Here is a 26695-nt window from a genome sequence, read left to right as displayed (position 1 = left end):
ATGGCAAAGTTAACTGATTATGGCTAGGAGATTCTTGACTTCATCATCTCTTATTTCTCGGAAGGATGCCGATCCCTTTTGGGAAAACGAAGCCATTCTCTGAGAATTCATTCACAATGTCTTTGTTGTGTCTGCGCATAGGGTGCAAACATACTGCAAATCTGCTTTGTGTCCGATACTCACTTTGCTGTATGGAATACCGTTTGTTTGATCAGGCGCTGCCACACATGCAGCGCTTTGAACTTCAACATGGGCTGTTTTGATGGGGTGTGATGGGAATGGAGGTTGGTGGCGGATATCTCGAGTTATCAGCATATCTAATCATCATTTTGTCACAACAGGGGAAAAACAAATCACTTCAGGGACTTCCACAGTTGGAAAAAGCTGAAATGTTTATCCAAGGCCTTTAAAATGTGCTGTTATCTCAGGGTGTGGATCCACTCCCTCAGCCCTGCTAGTCCACAGCCCGGCAGGGGGTCCTGGGAGAGGGTACCAGAAGCTGACCTGGAGGGGGACACAAACAACAGTGTGCAGGCCTCTGTCTCGGCCCCTGGCTGAGCACTGACGGGAGATAAAGCCAGCTTTATGGTTAACAACAATATGTTAGACTGGGTCTCTTGTCGGTGACAGTTCACATGTTAATCATAGTAACAGTTACAAGGGGATAGTATTTAAGGAATCGTGTTAAACACTTAAGCTCTGGTCGAGGGAAATTAACTTTGGCGGAAGTGTGGCGTCCATATTGTGTTATCTTTTAATCAAACAAAAGACTGATCAATGTAAGAGTAACTTTTTTTATTTGTGGGTGGTTTCCACAGTTAGAACCAAAACTGCTAAAATATCAATGATGTATGGCTGAGATGAGGCCTATGGTTATCGGTTTGTTGAGGGCTGAATATAAGTCCAGTTAAGAGAGAATAATGCTGAATTTCAGCTTTTCCATAGCCTACTCGTTTGCTGCAAGTCTGTTTTGTAGACTTTATTTGGTCTGTGCTATGTAATAAAACGTAGTCTTAGTCCAGGTTTCGAAGTCTGTAAGGTGACACTGAAGTGAAGGTGGCTAGAGAAACTCTTATATTGATTCGCCAAAGAGGAAAAAAACTCTTTTCCCATAATCCTCTCTGCTGGCAAGTCAGAGCTCAGGGTCAGCTATAGAGCGCAGATACCCCCCCCCCCCAAACTGGTGTTGTTTCATTGCCTTGCTCAAGAACACTTCAGCAGTCAAGAAGCATGCAGGCCTTCTGGTTGAAGGATGTTCTCCCTGTTTTCAACGCCTCCCTACTGCTCGATAGGGCTGGGCAGTAATCAGATATTACCATTTATTGTTTTTCCATGGTATTGTTTTGAGATGTAATTCAGATATTTGTTGTGAAAAACAATTTCATTGTCTAAATTAATGACAACAAGAATATATAACCTGAAATTTCTCACAAATATTCTAGGCAGTATTATTTGAGAAGTAGTTTTGGTTTGATGTTATACTTTACATTACTAAACAGTTCAATGTGATGAACTTCAGCTGGATATTTGCATATGTAACTAGATATGATATATTAATGATACTGTGTAAAACTATGATTATCATATTATTTTCCATATTGCTGCCACGGCTACTGCCGGATTGCCGTGAGAATACTCAGGGATGTTTCCAGAAGAAGCTTACAGATAAATGTAAATACTTTTTTCACAGTGTGATGAGGGTATGGTGATCAGTGACCAGCGTAAGATGCCAGCTTCAGGTTATCCATTCACTCATTCAGTCAGCCAGCTTTCTTGAAAGGCCAGGTGAACACACTGAAAAGAGGCCAGAGCTGGATGTGATGACGTGTCACCAGCTTGGATTTGAAAGCATCCAAGTTGAGTTGAGCATTTTGGTACGTGTGTTAGCATAGACCGAGTCACCAGAATATCCCTCGACCCAAAGTTCTACCTGAGGCCTGTCTTAAGCAAAAGTTTCCCACTAGCTCTACCTCATTCTTCACAGTCTGCTAGTCTGAGCTGGCACTGTGACTGAGCACCCTTGAGTCTGTTGCTGACTAAAAGAGGAAGTGCTTTGTGCCTCTGCCTCCAACAGGATTAGGTCCTTTAGTAACCTGAGTCAGGACAGAGGAGGTGTCCTGTGAGGAAGAAAGGTCCTCTTTGTAAACTACCGGAGACGTCCATTCTCAGTGTGTATTACCCTTATCACGGTTGAAAAGACTAACTTGGCTTATGAGGCTGCTGGGATTGTTGCAGGCTGACTTGATGGGTCTTAATTCCATCCCCGGACAGGGTCTCATACCGAGCTGAATAATGGATGTTAATGACTCGTAATTACTTCACTGAAATTTAATGAGCTCCTAGACTATTTGTTCCACTGCAGCAAAAATACTAAAGCTGTGTCATAACTGTTAATGTTCACATTTTCTTTTTTCTTTTCTTTTCTTTTTTTTTGACAGATTACTGTTATTTCACGCAATTATATTACACATTGTTAGTATTTTAGACTTTTGCACCAGGATACTCAAGCTCGTACATTGATACTGGGCAGTGTAGGTACCACTCCACCTGGGCATACTGTAGTATAGCTGTTGCACCAATGTTGAAATCTGTGCTTTCCTTTCACCTTACTGGTAAAGAAATCGTTCACGCTGAAGCTGCAGGAAAACAAAAAGAAAGCCTGGCCTGCAAGGTTAGAAATATTTTTCTTTCTGGGCGTGTCCTAACCCGGGGAAAAAGTGGCGTGACATTCAAAATATGTCTAAACTTTAAACCGCAGGTCATGTGTACCTAGTAATCTGTGCTTGCTGTAATTTATACTCACCTTGAGACCTATAGTGCAGCTGCAAGTCAAGAATTATAGCGCTAACCCCCTCCCTGTTGTAGGTGTATTATTCTGTTCAGGGATGTAGTTTGTCGTTTTGAGACTTTTGGGCAGTGGATCTGCCGTCTAGGGCAATTGGCCCCGGTTGTTATAGTGCTGCCACTCGGCATGTGAGGCCTTTTGGAACGGGAGCCGAGAACCAGTTAATCATGAAAGAAAAGAAAATGGTGGGAACCCGGATCTGCACCTGCTGCTTTTGCCCCACCCCCACCGAGCTGTCACAGGAAGCACAACCGACAGTTCTCAGTCAAGCAAATATGGTGATTGTCCTTTCTCAACTAACTCGCAGGGTGTGGCTAAGAGCTGGAGTATTTATTTAAACTCAAAGGATCTCGCGCTCCTTCGGCTTTGTTTACACTACACATAATTTAACCGCCGCTATTGTTGACATGACTGTACAAACAATTAGGCTACCTCTTTTTTTGCTTTGTCAGTTAGCTTGCTATATCCCTGCAATATACCTGCTGATTTGTCTATGTAGACAATACATGTGTGACAGGTAGAGAACAGTTGCTAATCATTAATGCTGTGACCGGGATGAGGGTTCAAGAGGTAACTAACATTCTCCAAACACCCCCCCCCCTGCTTTCTTTGCCTTGGAGCAAGATGGTGAATTATGCCTACTAGAGATTTTATCATTTTAATAATTTAGTCGTTTTTGAGCTGCTGCTCCTTTCCAGAGCAACTTATTGAATCTGTGATCGGGGGCTCAGTGTTACACTCAAGGACACTTCTGCTGGTTGTGTGCTGGTTGAAGGACAGTCAGTCTAACTTTCAGATCACCCGGCTGTCTTATATTTCCATTATGTTTTAAAACTGAGGACCAATTTCTTTGTCTGTAATCATGTTTTCCAATAGGGACAAGTCTGTCCTGCTCCTCCTTGCTCATTTTCCTGTCAATCCTGGACAGCAGAGGCGTGGACTCAAGTCACATGACTTGGACTTGAGTCAGACTCAAGTCACAAATTTGATTACTTTAGACTTGACTTTACAAACTGAAAAAGACTTGTAACTCGACTTGGACATTAACACCAATAACTAATGACTTCAACTGGACTTGAGCCTTTTGACTTGAAAGACTCGGTACCTTCTCCAAACCCAGAGACAAATGTGCTTTTACAAATAGTGTGGCCAATAAACTCCTCATTTCCATGATTACAGATCCACTTTGAATAAACCTGTTATAAGTAAAAAGCGTTCATGAGTTGCATAGATTTATACCTATATTAAATTACTTTGTTGTGAATTTTGATATGGTGTTAAATTTGACGTAGAGTGCATAATGACTTGCTTAAGACTTGAAGCTCAAAGCTTAGGACTTGGAACTTGACTTGGGACTTGTAAATCTTGACTTGGGGCTTTCTCGTTTTGACTTGACACTTGACTTGAGTGCCAAGACTTGAGAATTACTTGTGACTTGGCAAACAATGACTCGGTCCCACCTCTGCTGGAAAGTAAAAGGGGCGTGCACCATTCTGCCATAGGGCAGTCCTGAAATGTATTTTTTTGGATGCAAATGGTACAACATACTCAGGGTTTTTTAAAAAAAATTGTTTTAATGGCAACCTAAATTCAAACATGACAGCGTGATCCATGTTTTCCATTTGGAAAAGGCTTAATTGCTACACTGCCTCAACTAAGTAAGTCCCCGGAGTCGCTACCCATCTCTCCACATGGTGTTATGCTTTCCATTTCCTATCTGAGTTGGATCTTTTGGTGGCCAGTGGAATGTGTCTGACAAGACTCCACCCTCATCCAGTCAGAAGTGAGGCCCTAGCAAGAATTGGGCTCCTTCCAGGCACCTGGGCTCATGGAGGAACTGTCTGGAAAGATGGGACAGAATACTAATGCAGTCAGCTCAATGCTGGTCATTAAACAGCTTGGCATGAGTAGAATGTCTGACCGATTGTGACTGCCTTCAACTGCTTCATTATGTGATTACTAATAAGCACATCGCTGGGTGCATTCTGCATTTGGTGCCTTTTCCGTCAAACGTAACGCCAGTTGTCTGACGTGTCGGAAAGTTTTCTGCTACCCTTTGCAGGACAACAGCGGCAGCTCTCGTAGGCCATTTGCAAACAGCCCTGCCAAACCAGTATCTGTCTGCACCATTTTGGATATCTGATTCCGTGACGGAATCCCACACTCTCGGTCCACGTCACCGTAGCTCACAGATCGACGGTCAGAGTTACAGGTTGAACCGGCCAACGTGCGCCACACGAAACGATAATATTTCTTGAGGCAATGCGTAGTACTGGACATGCTTTCACTCCTCTGATCTATCTGTTTAGGGCTGGAAAACTGAGCGCCACGCTTTCTTTCCTAATTACTCTCTGATCTTTACCAGGCCTCCACCCCTGTCCCCGGCTCGCTCTCACAGTGTGTTTTCATTTGCTGCCTTTTGTAGGGCTGCTTACATTACAAGCTCCCCAATCTAGTGGTCGACCTCTGGCTGTGGTACACTGGCAGGGGTTTCTCTGGTTCACTTTCCTCCCAGCTGCTGACTCATTTCCCACACTGGTGTTTTTTTTCTGTCTTTTTCGTTCCCTTTTTTTTTTTTTTTTTTGGAGAAGGAGGGCGAGTTCAATTTGGGTGTGGGCACATCGCTGCATGTGAGTGCGCATGCAGAGGGCAGCCATGGTGAGTGAAAATTAATTGTCAAGCCCGAGTGTGGTGGGCGCCAGAGTTTTCACGAGCCATGAAGAAAATGGGAATATGAAGCAGATGGCCCGATGGTCTACCAACCCACATCACAACCTCTTCCACTTCGTTAACAATTTATGATTGTTCAATAAAAAGAATGCGTTAAACAACCTTATCGTAAGTCTAGTGGAAGGGAAAGTAAACCCCGTTCTTGGTTGCTCTGAATTACTTGTAGTGGATAAGCATTCCCCCCCCCCCCCCATTGAAATTTGTGTTTTTAGGTTTTAGCCAATGGCATAACTTGCCAGTCAAAGCAGACGTGTACAGGGCGATAAAGGAAAATGGGTGTTTGGCCTGGTAACTGTGAATGGCGATAACAACAGTGAGCTTTGTGTATTTCAGGGGCCTAATAAAGAGATTGATTTCTGTCTCTCTAGTAAGGAAGACACTGCTCGAGTGATTAGATTTCAGCGGAGAAAAAGAACATTGTTCGGAAAAGCTGAAAGAGTCCATGGCAACAGGAAAGTCGGACCGGGGGGGGCGGGGTGTGTGTGTGTGTGTGTGTGAGAAGCCAAGCCTAACCGCTGCTGCTGCACCACTGCAAGTTCATCGCAGGCCCTGCATGCATCACTGTACCCCCATTTTCTGTTAGCCTACATTCTCTGGACTTAATTATGACAGCCTCCAAAGTCAAAAATAAAAGTGCTTTTTCCTCCTAAGTGGAAAGTCTGTCTGCTCTAGTTTTATGGATATGTTTTTTAGCTGCCTGCTAAATTGCAACCCGATGAATTTGTTCGGTCGTATGAAAAGTTCCTCATTGTTCAGAGATGTATTAAGTTTAGCTTTTAAACGATGTACGCAGGGTAAACATGCCTCCACTGAACTGTCTGCCATTTAAAAAGAAAAAAAAGGTTTTAATCTGAAGTGCTTTGTGCCGATGGCATTGTCCCTGTGTTTTACAGCTAATGTGTTAATCTGTCAAGTTAAGAAAGACTACTAGAGAGTTTATGGTGAATGGCACAGGGTGGTGGAGTCAGGGTAGACGCATGTTGTAGTATGAAAAGAAGGAGGGAGGATTCATTTGTGTTGTGAAGGGGAGAGGCCTCCTGAATAGCATTCCTGCCTTTACCACAGAGCTGCAGTAGTGTGTGTAATCCAGCAGTCTTTAATCTCTGGCATTTAGTTTGGGAATCATCTTGGGAGAGGATCCCACATGTCCCCTAAATCAATACTTGCAGCCGCTGTGTTTGTTAGACAGCTGAACACGATTCCTCTCAGATACACACATGGGGCAAAATGTCACCTGGATATCTTGGAAGTGGAAATAATCGTAGCATTTTGACAAACCGTGCAGACTCCCGTGTATAACAGAAAAATCTTTAGTTTGGAGTTGGCCAGGAAACTGATAATCTGCACTTTTTCTGGATTGGGGCCAAAGTCTACAGTGAGGGGACAGAAAGACAGACACGGAGGAGGAGGTCAGCTTGTGGCTGATTCCTCATGTCTCGGCATGCTGTAGGATCTCGACTTCAGCCTCAGCTGCCTGGAGTGGAAATGTTTACTGGGTTACATCATAACTACTCGCTGCAGGATTCTAACCCTATACCGTTACCACATTCATTCATTTATTTATTTGACTTTCAGTAAAGTCTGCCAGCTCTCAGGAGGTTTAATCCTCTTCAGCCGTTTGTGGCCCCTCTCGATATCTCAGGCGCAATTGGAAACCATAACCTTTAATCTCTGTCGTAGGGACAAGGAATAGTCTGTTGGCTAGCCACGGCAGGGCATGGCCATGTACAAGACCACATCACAGCTCGTTGATCCTCTGTGGAGTCCATTTTTGTGTGCATCTTGAGTTTGCAGTATGGCGAGAGTAAAATGCATGTTTGCAATAAGCAGCCCTATGCTATCATTTGGTAATAACATACTAATAGCATGCTAACAACATGGTAATAACATGACCATTGGCACTAGAAATACTTGACTACCGTTCTGCTTTGATAGATAGGAGTGAATTCTGCAAGGTAATAAATGCAAGCCCATCAACATTATGCCACCAAGGAGTATGTTGCATTGCGTTTTTATGCTACTGATGATGTGGTATTGGGAATGTGACATTTCACCATACCCATTTTATCAGTACAAGCATTTGTTTATTTGTACACATATCCGTTCAAGGTACATTTTATATCAGGTTTCCCGTTGGTGCTACATATGTGCTTGTCCAGAGAGTAAATTGACCAAAGATAAGCAAACAGGAAAAATCAAAACAAGATGATTTGTTATTTGTACCTTTTCTCCAACATCCTGATCAGAGCGCTCATAATACAAAGGGCATTGGATCAGGCCTCGGGATGCTGGACTAGGCTGAATGTAGAGACAACTTGTCCATGTATGGAAATGCCCTGTTATTTCAGTGCAGTCACACTTGAATCTAACCTCCTTCAGGATAAAAATGTAGTCCCTGCTGGGGTGTAGTCCATGTAGGCTTGCAACACACTAATTTAGCCTTTGTATGTCAAGGCCTGTCCTAAATCATCCTTAAAGTCAAGTCATTTTGCCGTTTATAAAGATTTTGCAGCAACCTAAAATCAGAGGTCTGCTCGTGTTCCTGTTTAGTAGGATGGCCCTGTTCTTCCTCTCAGGGCTCACATCAGTGGAAATAGTACTCATGGTGATCCAGCAGTCCTCAGGAAATCGGTGATCTGGTTTAAGCTACGTGGCGATCTGAGCTAGCCTGGCTGGCTTTGAAAAGAGACCACACGGGACCCCTGTGCCGCTGCTGCTGTCCTCAGCTTAACGTGGAATGAACTGTACACATTTCCTACATCCTGGTCACTGAGTCACAGCAGATGGTTATCGTCCCTTCCGCTGAGAGGACGATAGTGCTCACTTTAGCTTGACCCTAGAAGCTTTTTTTTTCCCCCAGAAAGGATTATATAAACAAGTGTCAACACATCAATGTATTTAATCGTGCAAAAGGCTTCAGATAATGCCAGTCGATTTGAAGCTACGAGGTCAGGGCATCGTTATTTCCTCCTCTGTAGGGCTGCTCATTTTTATCTCCTCTTCATTGTGACGAAGGACACCTGTCGCCCTCAGAGCACCAGCCTTTGTTACATCTACTGGTTTGTTCTTCCCAGCTGTGTCCTACTTTCCCCCTCTGTCCCTGCTCTACTGTAGTACACGTCTACTTTGTATGATTCCAGCCAGGAAAACGGCCTTGGGGTCTCATCCATTGCTCTCCTTGGCCTGTTTGCAAGAGTTCCCCACGTGTTGAAACTCTTGGTTAAATCCCTTAGCAGGACGTCTTCTTGCATGCCTCCGTCCCTGTGCCTCGGTGCTTCTGTTTGCTGTAAACTTGGATGACGCCAGCAACTCAATCCAGACAAATGACAGATGTCTCTTTCATTAACGATACGAATGACCGGCATGATTAAGCTTGTATGGTGCAGTCTGTGACATTAGTTATTTGCTCACAATGGGCCAAATCAGTGCAGGGCACTAATTCAATATCATCGTTTAGTGTCTTTCAATAGAGTTTTTTCCGAATTAAATTTATTGGACGTTAACGATGCCAAATTGTGTTGTTTATCGCTATATTGTCGTGTTGTGATACATAATTTTGTTGTCGAAATTAATGATATTACCTAAAATTCACCCAAAATGAGGTCTGAAGTATTTGAGTATCATTTGTGAGGCCGCCTCACAGCAAGAAGGTCCGGTCCGGGGTTCAAGCCCCGGGGTACTCCAACCTTGGGGGTCGTCCTCAGTGTGGAGTTTGCATGTTATCCCCGTGTCTGCGTGGGTTTCCTCCGAGTGCTCCGGTTTCCTCCAACAGTCCAAAGACATGTAGGTCAGGCGAATCGGCCGTACTAAGTGGTCCCTAGGTGTGTTTATTTGTGTGTGTGTGTGTGTGTGTGTGTGTGTGTGTGTGTGTGTGTGTGTGTGTGTGTGTGTGTGTGTGTGTGTGTGCCAGCCCTGTGATGGACTGGCGCCTGCCGCCCAATGACTGCTGGGATAGGCTCCAGCATCCCGTGACCTCAATTGGGATAAGCAGCTTGGATGATGGATGGATGGATGGATGGATGGATAGATCATTTGAAAGCTAGTTTTGGTTTGAGATTATACTTTACATTTACTACTACTACTACTACTACTTTCAGCTGCTCCCGTTAGGGGGCGCCACAGCAGATCATCCGTTTCCATCTCTTCCTGTCCTCTGCATCTTCCTCTGTCACACCAGCCACCTGCATGTCCTCTCTCACCACATCCATAAACCTCCTCTTTGGCCTTCCTCTTTTCCTCTTCCCTGGCAGCTCCATTTACTTTACTTTAATTACCATGAACTTTACATTTACAAGCGGTTAAATGTGATGAACCTCAACTGGGTTCTTTAAAATTATAAATTTTCTTGCATACGTAAGCACATATTTGTGATATGTATCAATATTGTATAAAATTCCCAATTATTATTGTGATAATATTGTACATATTGTGCAATATATTAATATATATCATGATAATGAGGGCAATATCTGCAGTTTTATCAGTTTGTGATTGAAAGGTCAACAGTACCCATTCTTATGGAGATGCTCTGCGATCCTGGCATCTTTAACGTCTGTTAAAAGTGTCTTTATCATGGCACTCCATCTCTATTTCCTCCAGTATCTCTATTCTTATTTCTATTCTCTCACTTGATTTCATTCAGTAGTTATAACTGTCCAGCTCTGAGGACTGACCTGTGCCTTAATCTTATCCATGCATTTTCACCCTCAGGCCAATAGTGTAAATGTGATGGTGTTCGTAGTTAGCTTACCTCATTTAAATACGTGTAAAATATGTTCTAAAGTTAATTTTATAATGAGAAGAAAAACTCCTCTCCTATATGTTTGTGATCTCAATGCTGCCCTAATGATAAAATCTGTCAATGGTAAATGTATTAATCTGTCTGCAAGTGGGGCTGTGTAAAAAGTGCACTCATGGTATTTTTTTCCACCACGCAGGTCTTCAGTACATACTCCAATGAGGAGTATGACCGGCGCAACGATGAGGTGGATCCAGTGGCAGCATCGGCAGAGTACGAGCTGGAGAAGAGGGTGGAGAAGATGGATGTGTTTCCTGTGGAAATTGAAAAAGGTGAGTCTAGCGAAACTGAGATGAAATTCCAATCAATCAACAGGGATCAGACTGGAAAGAGGAGACACCCTTTCCAAACCTGCGGTAGCCTCTAGTACATAGGAGATACATATACTTGAAATAAATATACTCTGCTCCCAGTGTGGGAAGACGCCTGCACTAATTCGCGTTTGCAGCGGCCTCAGCTAGCGCCGGAGAGCGGGGCAGGCTAAGCTAACTGCTAGCCCATGCAGACCGGCAGTCCCTGGCTGGCATTCGTTCCATTGGACAGTGATTTTTTTGTTTAGTTTGGATAACTGTTAGTTTGGGTATGTGTGTTCTTGTAGTTTTTGGATGTGTTTTTTTCTCTGTGTTGTACTGCTGTGGGCTGGGGGAAACGGCATTTCGTTTCATTTCATGTACGCAAGTGCATGAAGTGAAATGACAAAGTGTTCCTGATTCCTAATTGAAAACATGACATTTGTGCTGCTGATGCCAAGAGTTGCATCTCATTTTCTCTTGAACCACAAAAATATTTACAAGCTAAGTCCAAGGAGATGCCCAATGATGGGATTTTATCCCGACTAATGACGATAATTCTCTCCATTTCCTACTAAAATTGTTCATCTGGCTGCATCCAGGAGACAACGGACTGGGCATCAGCATCATAGGAATGGGAGTAGGTGCTGACCAGGGCCTGGAGAAACTGGGTATCTTTGTGAAGACCATAACAGAGAATGGAGCAGCAGAGAAAGATGGCCGGTGAGATATGGTGACATTCCACCCTCCACCCCACCCCTCACACACAAACAGACACACACACACACACACACACACACACACACACACACACAGTGACACTTCACAGTAGCACTACAGATCAGTTGCCACGGTTAACATGTGCTGCACCGACGAAATTCCATGGCATGCATCACTCACTGTACATGATAGCCTCAACACTCTTTTAATGTCAAAAACCAGGGATGCCTCTTCTCCCCAGGGCCCAGACATGCATTTTCTAAACAAGTGGATGTATTTTTAACCTTCGGAGGCAGCTAAGGAAAAATAGCCTGCCTATTTCCGTTTCCCAAGGAATAAATCTCTTGTGTTTGCCAGCTGGATGACTATGTGCTGTGATTCTAAAATATTCCTTTTTTTTTTCAGGGAAGCATTTGGATTATGTGCTGAAGATGTCTTCTAGGGCCTCTTCCCTGTAAAAATAACCCGTCTCTCTCTCCGTAGAATCCAGGTGAATGACCAGATAGTGGAGGTAGATGGTATCAGTCTGGTGGGAGTCACCCAGCTGTTTGCTGCCACAGTCCTGAAGAACACCAAAGGCACCGTCAGGTCAGCCCAAAGTCCATCTAGCTCAGGCCCTTTTGAAAGATACCATCATTTATATGATCTAGAGGGAGGTCAGAATTCACCATTTTTATTTTACGCTGATTAGCTTACTGATTAGCTTGGGCAGGAGGAGATTAAAGTCCGTTTAGCTTTTGGCAGAAAAAAATAGAGTTCCTGAATGAGAAAGCGGTGCTATTTTTGGCTATTCAGCCGAAACAGAAGGGCAACTGAGAGGTGCAGGGAATATGTGAATGATTGACTATATTGGCCAATGAGGCACACACAGTGAAAAACACACAAGGGAATGACAGGCCTACTCCATATCCCAAACTTTACATCGTCCATGTAGAGCGAGTCACACATGAGTGAAGGGAGGCCATGGGTGTGGTATTTTAAGGCCATAAGCAAGTGACTTTAGAATAGATGTCAGCTGCTGGTTCTATTCTGTATTGCACCAACTGATGGCACTCTCATAAACAGCTTCCTCATTGGTCGGGAGAAGCCTGGGACACAGAGTGAAGTGGCCCGACTCATCAGTGAGACACTAGAGCAGGAGAAGAACCAGCAGCAGCACCTGGATGACCCCTATGAGCAATCCACAGAGGAGGTGAGTTCTCACTTGTCCTATAGCCTGCCCCAACCAGAGCTCCTTCAACTAACCAAGCCCAGTCCACTTTTCTCAACCAGGAAATGAGTAGTCGGTTGTGAGTAAGCCAAGCGTCACTGATAAGCTGTGTTTGGAAGGCGTGGATAGAGTCTCAGTATACCTGCCTGGGGTTGTGAAATATTTGCCTTCCAAAGCACAAGCAGCCACAGGCCTTGTTGTGTTTTTACTGTAGAGTATGTGTGGGCACAGAGAGTAGATCAGGGTGGAAGATATAAGAATGAGATAATGACGCCCCCCCCCCCTTTTTTCTCCCCATTTGTATTTGGCCAATTACCCCACTCTTCCAAGCCATCCCCGGTCGCTGCTTCACCCCCTCTGCCGATCCGGGGAGGGCTGCAGACTACCACACGCCTCCTCCGATACATGTGGAGTCGCCAGCCGCTTCTTTTCATCTGACAGTGAGGAGTTTCGCCAGGGGGATGTAGCGCATGGGAGGATCACGCTATTCCCCCCAGTTCCCCCTCCCCCCCGAACAGGCGCCCCGCCTGACCAGAGGAGGCGCTAGTGCAGCGAGCGACCGGGACACATACCCACATCCGGCTTCCCACCCACAGACATAGCCGATTGTATTTGTAGGGACGCCCGACCAATCCGGAGGTAACACGGGGACTCAAACCGGCGATCCCTGTGTTGGTAGCCAACGGAATAGACCGCCACGCCACCCGGACGCGATAATGAAATTTCTTCTGTCACCAACCATTTTTGCAAGGCCGTAGTTACATGAACGTCAGGTTAGCCATGCACAAAGAGCTTCTGTCTGGCAGGACCACAGGGGACAGCATTTCGAAGGCTGATTGGTTATGTGAAGTACTTATGTGTGTGTGCAGGCGTATGTCTGTTGATGAGGATAGTGGGTGGTGTTTGAGTATCCACTGAGCCTGTGGCTAATTTTTGATGTTGCAGAATATGCAGGCGCTCTACTGTAAAGGAGATATGTCCCTTCCCCATAGTTCCCTCCTCGCTGTGATTCCCTGCAGGCTGGGCCAATGATGTCGGAAGTGGGAGTGCTGTTGACACATGCCGGTCATGGGCGTGTGTAGGTGACTGTATCTTAATAGTGTGTGATGTTATGTGTGATGCCATGTTCCAGGAGGAGCACTATGAAGACGAAGAGGGAGTAGAGGAAGGGCTCTTGGGCTCCAGTTTCTCTGCTAGGAGAAATGTAGAGGTGTTCGAGTTACCTGAATCAGAGGCACTGTTTATGCCCACAAGCATGGACTCATCTCAGATGGCCTTCAAGTTCAAAGAGGTATACTTCTACACCATGACTATCAATGTTAACGACTCGATTATCAGTTGTTAGACTAACAAATCAGTCAAGATACTTATAATCTATGAAGATTCAATGAGGGCTGGTGTAACAAATCGTTTCATATCCGTTTTATTCTGTAGCTTCAGCTCAAACATGGCATTGCTGTAGCCGAAATAAACCAGCTTAAGGAAAAGGTATGATGTTTTATTGAATATTGTTTATGATCTGCAATGGCTGTTGACACATCACTGAAAACAGACTGTGGAACAGTCATGAAACTATTCCATGTAAATATATGAACTCATCACGTTTACGATGGCTGATATACTCACAGATAGATCAAACATTTGTGTGTGAAACTCTTACTCGACCAAACTAATGTTTTGCCATCCTCTCTGTAGCTACAGGCATCTGAAGAGGACAAAGGATTGTGGGATGACAGGGAGGCTGCCCTGCAACAGAAGATCCAGGAGAACAATGAGAAGATCCTGGAGATGGAGAGTTACTGGCTGGAGGCCCAGGACCTGTGTAAGAGTGTCAACGAACGCCTGATGGATACTCAGAGCCAGTACGAAGCTCTTGATAAGAAGTACAACAAAGCCAAGAAACTGCTTAAGGATTACCAGCAGAAGTGAGTTTGTCTTGAGCTGGAGATGCATTTACACTCACTTCCAGTTGCAAAGTCATGTCACATTTGGTAAAATGTCTCTGCATGCTTCTAACCCTCTGAAACCCCTGTTGCATACCTAAACTGGAAATAAACTTAGCACAAAAAGTAAGGAAATTTGTGTTTGGTAGATTATTTCTTTGTTGTAACCATGCTTCTTGGCAATAAATCTTATATCAGGCACCTGATTGTCAGCACCTGGGATACCAAAAGCTCAAAACAAGAGTCAATAGCAACAGCAAAATAAGCTGTTTGGCATTGGCAGAGAAGATTTGGCAAATTTGTCATGGGCGCAACCCACATACTCAGCTCTGCTGTTCATCCCACAAGTGCATGTTCCTTACAAATGTGGCACCATTTAAAAGGGAAATAAACAGGCTTTCCAACGGTATAAGATTTATTGCCAAGAAGCATTGTTACAACAAAGAAATAATCTACCAAACACAAATGTCCTTGCTTTTTGTGCCAAGTATACATTGTGTTCAGTTGGGTCAGTCCTGTGCATGAGGCATTTCACAACGAGCGACATACATGGGAATGATTCTTAGTAATAATGATACTACATTTTATTTGTATAGCGCTTTCCATGGTACACAAAGATGCTTTACATAAGATAAAAAAAACTTGAAAGCAACACACCAAAAACACGTGTAACACACAACAATAATCATACATTAAAAGCAATTCCAAGGGGGCGTCCGGGTAGCGTAGTGGTCTATTCCGTTGCCTACCAACACAGGGATCGCTGGTTCGAATCCCCGTGTTACGTTGGGCGTCCCTACAGACACAATTGGCCGTGTCTGCGGGTGAGAAGCCAGATACGGGTGTGTGTCCTGGTCGCTGCACTAGTGCCTCCTCTGGTCGGTCGGGGCGCCTATTCAGGGGGGAGGGGGAACTGGGGGTAATAGTGTGATCCTCCCACGCGCTACATCCCCCTGGCGAAACTCCTCACTGTCAGGTGAAAAGAAGCGGCTGGCAACTCCACATGTATCAGAGGAGACATGTGGTAGTCTGCAGCCCTCCCCGGATCAGCAGACGGGGTGGAGCAGCGACCGGGACGGCTCAGAAGAGTGGGGTAATTGGTCAGGGGGGGAAAATCCAAAAAAAGAAAAAGCAATTCCAAAAAGGTAAGTTTAGTGTTTCAACTGTTCACACCAGATAAAGCAAGTCATCTTCCTCAATCATCTCTTCTTCAGAGGCTGTCACCTTTAAATCATCAATTCTAAATCACCCAACCAAAGTAGTCCAGTGCTGTTTTCAAAAAAATTTGTTTCCAGGCACCTCTTGATTCTCTATTGTTTTTGGTGCATTGTCTCAACTTTGCTATCACCAGCCTTGTATGATGCCCCTTTCACAATACATGACACCTCTGTGCTGAGAAAACAAGTCAGGAAGGTGTTGTCCAGCCCACAGCTTCCACACGGCGTGGAGCAATGTTTGAACCATTTAAACTCACGCATGTTTCAGATGTCACCATTCGGTTGCAAAATGGGTACAATTGGAACAATTTTTGCAGCTACATTTGCCGGTTTCCCTTCCAGAGAGATAGACTTTGTGAAGAAAGAAGAGGACCTTAAGAAAATTCTGGATGAAAAGGATAAGCTGTACAAAGACCAGCTAGACAGCCTGCAGGAAAGGGTAAGCCTCCAGTTTGAAAGAGAAGACTCACCTTTGCAGCATTGTTTGGAAACTGAAATGAGCCCGAGTTTTGTTGTTCTGTTTACAGATAGCTGTCCTGGAGTCCAGAGGGACATCGGATTATCATGTGGCGAGACAGGACTTGGCAGGAGAGGCCATATTGAGCAGCCAAGGTCCAGTCACCAGCACACAATCTGTTGACTCACTGCAAGGTACAGCAACAAATCATGTGGAAATTCAAGCCTGATCTGTAATATCTCTATCAACAGTTATATACACAATCTATTCAAATTTATCAAATTAGAACTCTATTAAATTGGGGCATCTGAGTAGCGTGGCGGTCTATTCTGTTGCCTACCAACATGGGGATCGCTGGTTCGAATCCCCGTGTTACCTCCGGCTTGGTCGGACGACCCTACAGACCGTGGGTATGTGTCCTGGACGCTGCACTAACACCTCCTCTAGTCGGTCAGGGCGCCTGTTCGGGGGGACTGGGGGGAATAGCGTGATCCTCCCACATGCTACGTCCCCCTGGCGAAACTTCTCACTGTCGGGTGAAAAGAAACAGCTGGCGACTCTCCCCGTGTATCGGAGGAGGCATGTGGTAGTCTGCAGCCCTACCCGGATCGGCAGAGGGGGTGCAGCAGCGACCAGGATGGCTCGGAAGAGTGGGGTAATTGGCCAAGTACAGTTGAGGGGAAAAAGGGGGGAAATCCCATCCCCCAAAAAAAGAAGTCTATTATATTCAAATTTCCTGTGTGTTGCATCACAATTCATGATTAGATATGAACAACTCTGATGAAACAAAAGTAAGTTGTTAATATACTGGTGCAATGAATCAAGATGTATTCAGATTTCGTTTGTTTTTCGGGCCCTCAGATACAGACTGGAGTGAGGTGGTCCCTGAGACTGAGCGCTTGGACACCAGTGCACACAAAGCTAAGGGCCTTCTGGCTCAGAAAGCAAAACGTCAGCCTCCTTCTCGAAGCAAACTGAAGGGGAACCTTGCTGTGTCCTCGTGTCACTCCTTGGTCAGACTGTACTTCTACATTTCTCCTTTATCACCCCAATTTAGTTCCCATTTTATGTGTGATATCTGTCTCCCCTCCCATTGAATTGGTGTTCAGTGCCAGTAAGTCAGCTGTTCTTTTATGAGAATGCGGCCTAAAATGGCTCTCACTAGAGTGCCCTGTTTATTGGCATGTTCATGTTATAACAAGTATCCTCCCACACACACACTTATGCACACACTTAGGAGACAGAGGAAGAGGAGGAAGAGGAGGAAGAGGAGTGCCCCAGGAGGAGGAGGTCCATCCAGGAGAGCTTGTCTCTGCCGGTGTCTGTTTGCTATCCTGGGAACGGACAGAGAGAGGACCCAACTGAGGCCAGAGAGGGATCCAGGAGTAAAGCGGAGCTCTCCAGCAGTCCCTCCTTGTCTCCATCCCAGAGAGACAGCATAGAAAGCGGGGAAAGCCCCTCTCTCTCCCCCCCTAAAGACGCCAGCTCACCGCACTCACCCTCAGCTTTCCTGCGCAGTGTCAAAAAGAGGGAGTCCAAAGGCAAAGGCAAAGAGGTCAAAGGTATGCAAAACCCAAATGTCAAACCTGAAACATCATGAACATCTTTTTCTTTTTTTTTTTAATGGGGCCCGATTTGTTTCTCTTCCATTCCAGAAGAATTAAATGAAAGCTCCTCGGCAGGAAAACCAAAACGACGATTTCCTGACTTTGGGTATGTCACTAGGGTAGTCACTGGTCATTTCCAAATACTGAAACTACCATTAAAGTAAATCTTCGGGTTATACTGCTGATATATGTTACAGGGGCCTCCGGAAGTCAGGTGGAAAGGGAAAGAAACATGACAAGGAAGCAATGAGAGCATCTCTGGACAGCAGGTACTCCTTTACCTATTTATACAACACCATCAGAGTAGCATGCACCACAGTGGGTTACATTTTGATTGTTTTCAATTTGTTAGTGACGTCGAGTCATGCCATTTTACTAATATGATGATAATAATAAAATTTGTTGGACACTTTTATCCAAACATTGTAGCTGGCTATGAGTGGAGACATTTTTAGCATAGGTGGACCCATTAGGACTCTCTATCCCTGGCAGTTAATGACGCTCTTCACCAACACAAGGCCAACTTCCTCCTGTACTGTTAACTTACATATGCGTTACGATGGCTTTGCCTGTGATTTCTCTGCTGTCCTTACATGATGTTGTCTGCTCTTGCAGTTTACTTCGACCATATTTGTAGGTTATAAATCACTTGTTCCACGTGTGCATCATGTCCAACATGAGTCCATTGTTTGTTTGTTGTGATAAGGATCTTCAGAACAGGAATCATGTTTATGGGCCATGCACAAACATGGAATATGACTCCGGTTTCGTGGCTCTCTCAGTGTACGTAACATAGAATATCAACACAACACAACAATCTTCAGATATATACAGAAGGATTGACTTATACAGGTGAAACAAGAGGTGATAAAGTGCAGCGGTGCCGAGAATATATCAGAGATGCTGAAATAGATGTTAGCAGGTTACTTACATACATGCCTGAGGTAGATGGACATGACAGAGCGTACCGGTATACGTACAATCAATGTACGTATACAAAATGGTTGGATTTATTTGACAGTATTAAGCATTCATTTGAATGACAGCCCATGGAAAAAAACTTTTTATATCTGGTTGTTTTGGGGTACAGTGCTCTGTAGCGCCTACCAGAGGGGAGGAGTTGGAACAGGTTGTGACCAGGGTATGATGGGTCTGCAGTGATGTCGCCTGTCCGTTTCCTGACTGGGGGTGTATAAGTCCTGAATGGAGGGCAGGTTGGCACCAATGATTTTCTCTGCAGACCTGACTGTCCGTTGTAGTCTGTCCCTGTCCCGTTTGGTGGCCGAACCAAACCAGACAGCGATGGATGTGCAGAGGACAGACTGGATTATTGCAGTGTAGAACTGGATCAGCAGTTCCTGAGGCAGGTTGAACTCTTTGAGCTGGTGGAGAAAGTAAATCCTCTGCTGGGCCTTTTTGATGATTGTGTCTATGTTGGATGCCCACCTGAGGTCCTGGGAGATTGTGGAACCCAGGACCTTGTGCTAAGTTATCACATATGTAACCTCGAGTTACCTGCATGTGTATCATCCTCTTTTCCGAATACCAAGGGGGTCGGCAGAACTTCTGGAGGAGTCTGGAGGGAACCTGTCTCCCTCTGAGTCCATGACCTCAATCCCTACTTGTATGCCCTTCTCATGGTTTGGGGACAGAGACCGGGACAGGGACAAGGAGCCATCCTCTTCCAGCAGCAGTCTGCCATACACAGCCACAGAGACCAGCAGCGAGCAAAGTCAGGACCGCAAGAACAAGGTGTGTATGAACATGTGCAAAATAAGTGGAAGACCTACACCCCACAAGTACATAGCAATGCATGGAACTAGTACAACAGAGAGGTGACGTTTGGAAAACGTCTGTTGTCCTAACCAAGGTAATTTGCACATGATAGATCTCAAATTAATTTTTGAATAACGGTTAACTATGGCTGTAAAAGATGACTGCACTATACAGTTTATTTACAGCCCATCAGTCAGTTATCAGTTACTACAGCCAAGTTAAAGTCCAGTCACTTTGTTTGATTTCCTCGTAATATTAAATTAGGTTACATTGCTGAACTTAGTTTACCGAATTTGGTTTCTAGTTTGAAAGTCAACTTCCCAACTTTTAATTGTAAAATTTAAATGAAATGCATAATGAGTTGTTGTGGGCATCTCGTGAGGAAATATTAAAGTTGTTGTCAAAAGGAACAAACTGCAACTATGAAATGCTGGTTTTTGCTTGCCAAATTTGAATCTGCCAAAATAGTTGGCCATCTCTTGTCTAATGCATGTTATGTAAAAAATGAAAAAATGAAGAAGAAGAAAAAAGTCTGGCTCCATCTAAGAACAGTTAAAAAATGTGGCAACATGAGCTGGTGTTAAATCCCAAGTGCTTGGACGGATTGAATCCCATCTTTCCTATAAAACTGAGTCATGAGCAGATACTCATGCAGGAGACCCATTTCTGGTAAACAGAAACCCAGACTGGTGGAGCCATTATTGAGGCATGTTAAGTGGCGATTCCTCCTCTGAGTGGGATTAAAGCTTTGCTGTTCCGCCGCCCAGCTGACCCTGCAGCCCACCGAGCCGGCCAGCTGCAAGACAGTCATTGTCTAAACGCCGCTGTCACGGCCAATTTGCTGTCTTTGTAAAAGGGCAAAAAAAAAAAAACGAACTGGTAGACATGGAAACAGGTGGCTTTCCCAGTTTAAAGACAACTTCAGCTAGGGCGGCCGAGTAGCGTAGCGGTCTATTCCGTTGCCTACCAACACGGGGAATCGCTGGTTCGAATCCCCGTGTTACCTCCAGCTTGGTCAGGCGTCCCTACAGACACAATTGGCCGTGTCTGCGGGCGGGAAGTCAGATGTGGGTATGTGTCCTGGTCGCTGCATTACTGCCTCCTGTGGTTGGGACGCCTGTTCGGGGGGGGGGGGGTAGCGTGATCCTCCCACATGCTACGTCCCCCCTGGTGAAACTCCTCACTGTCAGGTGAAAAGAAGCGGCTGATGACTCCACGTATATCAGAGGAGATGTGGTAGTCTGCAGCCCTCCCCGGATCGGCGGAGGGGGTGGAGCAGCAACAACCGGGACGGCTCGGAAGGGTGGGGTAATGGGCCAAGTACAATTGGGGAGAAACGGAAAAAAAAGACAACTCGAGCTCATATGAGTCAGTCATTCTGCAGCAAAACAGCAGCAAAACTGCACCTAGCGATCACTGAGGGAGCTCTCTCCATGTGTTAGTCATCAGAGGGCAAGTCGGGGGAGGATTCGGTTGCTTTTTAGTGAGTCGGCGACTAGTGACGCATCACATCCATCTGGTCAGATGCCTCGCCAACTGTCACACAGGCTGCGGTGGGGTCGGGGGGTCCCACGGTACGCTTAATGAGTTCAAGTCACCGGTTGAACTAATAGGCAGTGACTGCTCACCGAGTGTTTGCTTCTGGCACTGTTTTTCTTTTTCTCATGACACTGTAATCTTTGTGCGAAGTCCTGGTGCACTAAATGGTCCTTTTTTTGAAACAGACAAATCTCTCCTGGTCTTCTTTATTCAGTCGCTCATTAGACTTGGTACAGTATACACATTTCTATGTTTTACTTCATAGGAAATGATAGTTAATTACTAACACGTTGTTCTGGTGATTTGTAGTCTCACACACTTGGATGCTAATATGTCCAGATCACTGTTGTGTCGTAGTAGCGGTGTCAGTAGTGGGTATGTGGTAATGTGTACAACAATTTTCTAATATTCTGGTTATATCACATTGGAAAAAACAAACTATCTGCATTGCAGGAACCAAGTAAGCCTGCAGTCGTTCTGGTCTGGCTCATATTCCATGGATGAATGTCTGGAAAACCAATGTCTGGAAAACCTATTCCTGTTTAAATGTACAAATTATATTGACTGTGTATGTGAGCGCACGCTCTTGTAATATTACATCAGCTCTGCTGGCACATTTTCACTGCAGTGAAATCTGATAAACAGTATTTTTGCAAACATTACCTCATACCTAATGATGTGTGTCATACTTAGTGTTCTTTCAATAGAAGTGTGTAGTGTTATTCTTGTAGTTTATAGAGTTGGAAGTATTTTTGTTGGTGGATGGGTTTTGGGACGGGGGGGGGGGGGGTCCTCGAAGTCCGTCAATATGGGGGTAGATTTACCAAAGTACTAGACACACAGTGTTCCCTTTGCTGTTACTGATCGTCACTGATGTAGCGTAAAGCTCCTGGGCATCGATTTTTGCACCACTAAAAGCACTAAAATCACTTTTTTTTCCTTTTTTTTTTTTTTGCTGAATAATCACAATATTTCAGTCCTAACTGAAACCGAGCCCTAGTCTCACCGTCTACTCACCCAAAACCACGGCGTTGTTTTTCTTACCTCCACCCTTAACAAAGCACTGCTGTCTGGTCATGTGTTTATCCAGTTAATGCGTTCCTTGTTTCCACTTGTTCCAGAGTTTGTCAGTCGTAGATGACTCTAACCCGGGCAGTCCCGGTTCAGACATCTCGGGGTTAATTGCCGAACCCAATCTGTCTGGGCGCTCACACACTTTAATCTTCTCTTCCAACGAGGTGAGTGCTCTCTTTTGTCGCACGGCCACAAAAGCTGTGTGGGATGCCTTGATGCGGCTGAAAGGGGACGTTGTCAAGCATGCTTTTTGAGTCACCCCCCCTTTCATGGCTGTGACTGAGTCGTGAATGGAGAGCGGGGAATGGAGCTGCATGTGGTGTGCCCAGATTGCCCTGTGCTTCAGCAAAACAAGTGGCGTAGCTCATCTTTATTTATTTATTTATTATTTATTTGTTAATAAATGCTATATTCACAATGAGTTTGTTCATAGGCTTCGGTCTGAATGGCCCGTTAGTGCATACTGAATGGTCCCAGCAAGCTTTGCTGGTGGACAGACTTATTCTGACCGCTCTGATGTCTGTTCGCTAGTTTTCTGTTTAAGCACTGATAGAAGGTGTGACGACACAGCTGATGAATTTCTTTTCAATCTGGGCAGATTCCTCCAGCCGCGTCCTGTTTAGGATGTTGTACTTTGCTGACGCTGTTGCATGTCGATGATCTCATCTTCTTCCCTGGCGGAGGAGTGCATGCAGATGTTCTCAACCGCAGAACAAACGGTGCACGTTGTTCTGTACACCTTGCTGACATGTTTTACACAGGGCTGGCTTTTGCTTTTTTTTTCTTTTCTTTTGCTGTAAGCGGCTCCAGTGTTGAACCGACCTTCAGCACTTTGGCATGGAAACGCATATTAATGTGGTCCGTCTCACAATTGTCCTTTTACACTCCTTTCATTTAAAAAAAAAAGTGTTGTGAAATGGTAGGCTGTTTGTGACTTTGAGGTCTACTTGAAACTCTCCATTACCGAGTGGGAAAAACTCTAGAAATTTCTGCCATTGTCCCTGTAGGATCTGGCGTTACAGGCGGTCCAAAATGGTCCAAAATGTTCTGTGCCAATGCCCAAACATTTTTGGTGCAAACCACACGTTTTTTTTCATGTTATTTCTTAGGATGTGACAAGTTTCCCATTGCGTAATCTTTTTTTTTTCCCTCCGTAATAAATCTGACAACTAAAGAGGTCATCCTTGGTTGCAGTGTCAGTAAATGACCTACTTCTACTATGATCTTCTGTCCTTTTGCAGCAATTTCTAGAATTTATTTTCTACTCATGGAGAATCTCAAAGAGCAATTGCCAAATGAACACATTTGGAGATGATTTGTTGCACACAAAAATGCTCGTAACGGAGGAATCCTGGGTAAAAAGTTGGTCGTGTCCTGTGTTTCTGCTCCGTAGACCTTAGACGATGAACCAGTGCCCACAGGAAAAGAGTATCAATGGCAAAACCGGCCCGTCTCTGAGTGGACCAATCAGCAAGTCTGCCACTGGTTGATGGGCATGAACATGGACCAGTACACACCCGAGTTCACAGCCAGGGGTGTGGACGGCCAGCAGCTCATGCACCTGGACAGCGATAAGCTGAAGGTGAAAACAGCAAGAGCCTTTTTCTGTTTTTGATTTGGCCCATAAAAAGATCAGAACAAATGGAAAAAAAAGTTATCCAGTAAAGAGGGTTTTTTGTTTTTTTTGGGAACCAGTCCAAGTCTTCATCAGATTAGGGGATTCTCAGTCTTTTACTGCCACCTAAAGGCGAGTAATGAATCTCACCCTTAAGTGATGTTTTTCATTTCTGCAACATAATCAGCACATCTGTGTTAATGACATCAGCAAGAGAAATTCATATCATGGGAATGCAGGGTAACACTTTATAATAACTACACAAATTAAGCATTAGTTGAGTATTAGTAACTACTGAATTCATCATTTGTAAAGCAAGACATGCACCAATGGTTAGTGAGTGTTAATAGATGTTTATAAATACTTAATACTGCAATTCATGATTAATGCATGCACAAATGTACATGTAAATAGTTGTTAATCGTGTACTTACACTTTCTAAAGGATCTCATGATCCTTTACACTGTTGTGAGTCTCAAGGTGCTGCTGGCCTTTCAGTCTCACGTGTAAATGCTTGTAAGGCAGATAATCCTCACTTTAGATGAGCTCATACAAAATACTTACCTAACAACTAGTAACTACCTGACTCAATCATGAATTGCAGTATTAATAAGTCTTTATAAACATCTATTAACACACTAACCACTGGTGCATTTCTTGCTTTACAAATGATGAATTCAGTTGTTACTAATACTTAACTAATGCTTCGTTTGTGTAGTTATTATAGTGTTACCGAATGTTGAAGTAGAACTAACTTTGAACCGGTGTACGTTGTGATTTTTCTTTTTTCAAGATCAGGAAAAACCAGAGTTGCATATCTTTACGTTTCATTTTTGTGAGAGCGCTTCGTGGCACAGCCGATTTGCATCAAATCCATATTTTGTCGCCAAACTAATTTCCTGCGTGCATTCAGATGGTTTGGGAGGGGGAAAAAAACTCACCTCCTAGTTTTTTTCCCTTTCACGCTCGGCTCGCAACTCGCCGCTCACATAAAGTCAGCATCGTTAACTTCGTGGCTTGCTTAATGCAAAACATATGAAAGGAGTATTTCATGCATTTGCCTGTCCACATTTTTGCCCCCTTCAGGCGCTGGGTGTGTCGAGTCAGAGCGACCGCTCCACCATCAAGAAGAAGCTGAAAGACATGCGCAAGGCCCAGGAGAAGCTGGAGAAACAGAGAGAGAAAAAGGAGAAGGAGGCCAGACGCAGCGGGAAACTGCCACTCAACACAGACTCCGTCTGCTGAGGTCGTGTCCGTGCAGTCCCAATCCATTCAGCTCATTGTATTTCCTGCCATGGAGGACGAGGACACTAAACGGACCGGCTTCACCGACCACGTACGTGTCACGCAGTCCCTTATTTGATAAGATTTACATGTTGTAGACGCCACTGATGTGACCACAGACCACGACAGCGCCCGCAGTGCGTCTGTGCTCATATTTTCAAGTGTCAGTCATGATGTATGTCCACGCTGCAGCTCCTGGTCAGAGAACAAGATCTGAAGCCTTTACTCACCCGTCACTGTTTTCTTCCATATGTTGTTAACGATGCATTTTCCTCCCGCGTCCAGGATCAAACCATTTCAGTTGAGAGGTAGGGGGAACAAATGACAAGTGTAAAAAAAAGTGTTGGGCATGTGACCAAAAAGGAAGCCCAACATATTTTTACCACTATAAAGCAAGAAGCTATGATTAAAAAAAACAAAAAAAAAACAACTTTCTAGATATGATGTAGTTTTCGCAGGTGATGCTCTCATTTACCTATGGAAGTCAAATGTAACTGCTTTTTGAAACATTTTATATTATTTTTGCTAGTACGCCTGAAGCCATGTACAAATCTTTTACAGGAACTGTTATTGTACAGTTGAGATAAAAGCACTATATTGTCTTTTAAGCTTCAAATGGCGACATGGTTCTGAGTGTATAAATACGTTTTATACATGTGCCTATTAACTGCATAACTTTTTCTTTTCTCTTTTTTTTTTTTATGAAAATATGATTATGGTTCATTTTATACTATATACTGTTTTTCTACTAAGTAGAATAGCAAGGATGAGAGCGTTTTTGCTGAATGAAAATGAAAAGCAAAACACAAAATCAAGTAGTGACGAGGAGAAACGCTGCTTTTCGCTGCTCCCAACTGTGCCTGGACCGGTGACGCGCCCCCCGCTGTGGTCCAAACGAACTTGCAGGTCGTGTCACCGAAGCGGTACCGTGACATCACGTGTTAATTGTATATTCAATGCAAGTCTGCGTGTCCTCGCCGGTCCATAGGAAATATGGTTTGCCCGGTACAAGGAGTATGTTGTGTGAGGAACACAGTTTCGTGTGATCTTGAACGTGACGGCGCCCGACTGAGCGCTACGCAGCCACGCGTTACTGCTTTCTGTTTTGTTGCAATTCAAGCATGATTCAGTGTTGCCGATATTTCCAAGAGTAGACGTGTCGGGCTGCGAGAGAAATTATGTTTTCCACTTCCTCTGAAACTGAGGAGATTCCTTGGTACAACTGTTAAGCAGCGTCAATAAATTCATTTTCTCTGTTTCTGGTGTGGTTGTATTGTGTTTGACGCAGAGTTACGCCACACACACTACAGTCTTCAACTCACACATTAACACTAGCCTTCAAGTCACACACAATTACACTACAGTCTTCCAGTCACACACATTTACACTACAGCCTTCAAGTCACACACATTTACACTACAGCTTTCAAGTCTCACACATTTACACTAGTCTTCAACTAACACACATTTAAACTACAGTCTTCAAGTCACACACAATTACACTATAGCCTTCAAGTCGCACACATTTACACTATAGCTTTCAAGTCTCACACATTTACACTAGTCTTCAACTCACACATTAACACTAGTC

General features: G+C 44.4%; 1 protein-coding gene across 3 annotated transcripts in view; it reads left to right on the top strand.

Moving 5' to 3' along the window:
* Window positions 1-26357, top strand: part of ppp1r9ala (protein phosphatase 1 regulatory subunit 9A-like A) — a 29142-nt gene extending 2785 nt beyond the window's left edge. Inside the window, exons 2-19 of one of the 3 annotated variants that reach the window (XM_056289392.1) lie at window positions 10513-10645; window positions 11266-11386; window positions 11867-11971; window positions 12449-12575; window positions 13726-13884; window positions 14028-14081; window positions 14289-14518; window positions 16096-16192; window positions 16281-16404; window positions 17072-17223; window positions 17448-17772; window positions 17866-17923; window positions 18015-18086; window positions 19368-19569; window positions 21318-21362; window positions 22254-22370; window positions 23600-23788; window positions 24908-26357. In XM_056289392.1, the coding sequence (XP_056145367.1) occupies window positions 10513-10645; window positions 11266-11386; window positions 11867-11971; window positions 12449-12575; window positions 13726-13884; window positions 14028-14081; window positions 14289-14518; window positions 16096-16192; window positions 16281-16404; window positions 17072-17223; window positions 17448-17772; window positions 17866-17923; window positions 18015-18086; window positions 19368-19569; window positions 21318-21362; window positions 22254-22370; window positions 23600-23788; window positions 24908-25066 (2469 nt within the window). In that variant the 3' untranslated portion in view covers window positions 25067-26357. The remainder of the gene's footprint in view (window positions 1-10512; window positions 10646-11265; window positions 11387-11866; window positions 11972-12448; window positions 12576-13725; window positions 13885-14027; window positions 14082-14288; window positions 14519-16095; window positions 16193-16280; window positions 16405-17071; window positions 17224-17447; window positions 17773-17865; window positions 17924-18014; window positions 18087-19367; window positions 19570-21317; window positions 21363-22253; window positions 22371-23599; window positions 23789-24907) is intronic. The other 2 variants (XM_056289393.1, XM_056289395.1) reach the window with 2 other exon arrangements.
* Window positions 26358-26695: the final 338 nt, after the last annotated feature.

This window comes from Lampris incognitus, chromosome 11 (assembly GCF_029633865.1).
Source record: "Lampris incognitus isolate fLamInc1 chromosome 11, fLamInc1.hap2, whole genome shotgun sequence".
Taxonomy (NCBI): Eukaryota; Metazoa; Chordata; class Actinopteri; order Lampriformes; family Lampridae; genus Lampris; species Lampris incognitus.
The sequence above is the reverse complement of the archived record's forward strand: the minus strand, read 5'-3'. Positions and strand labels throughout refer to the sequence as shown.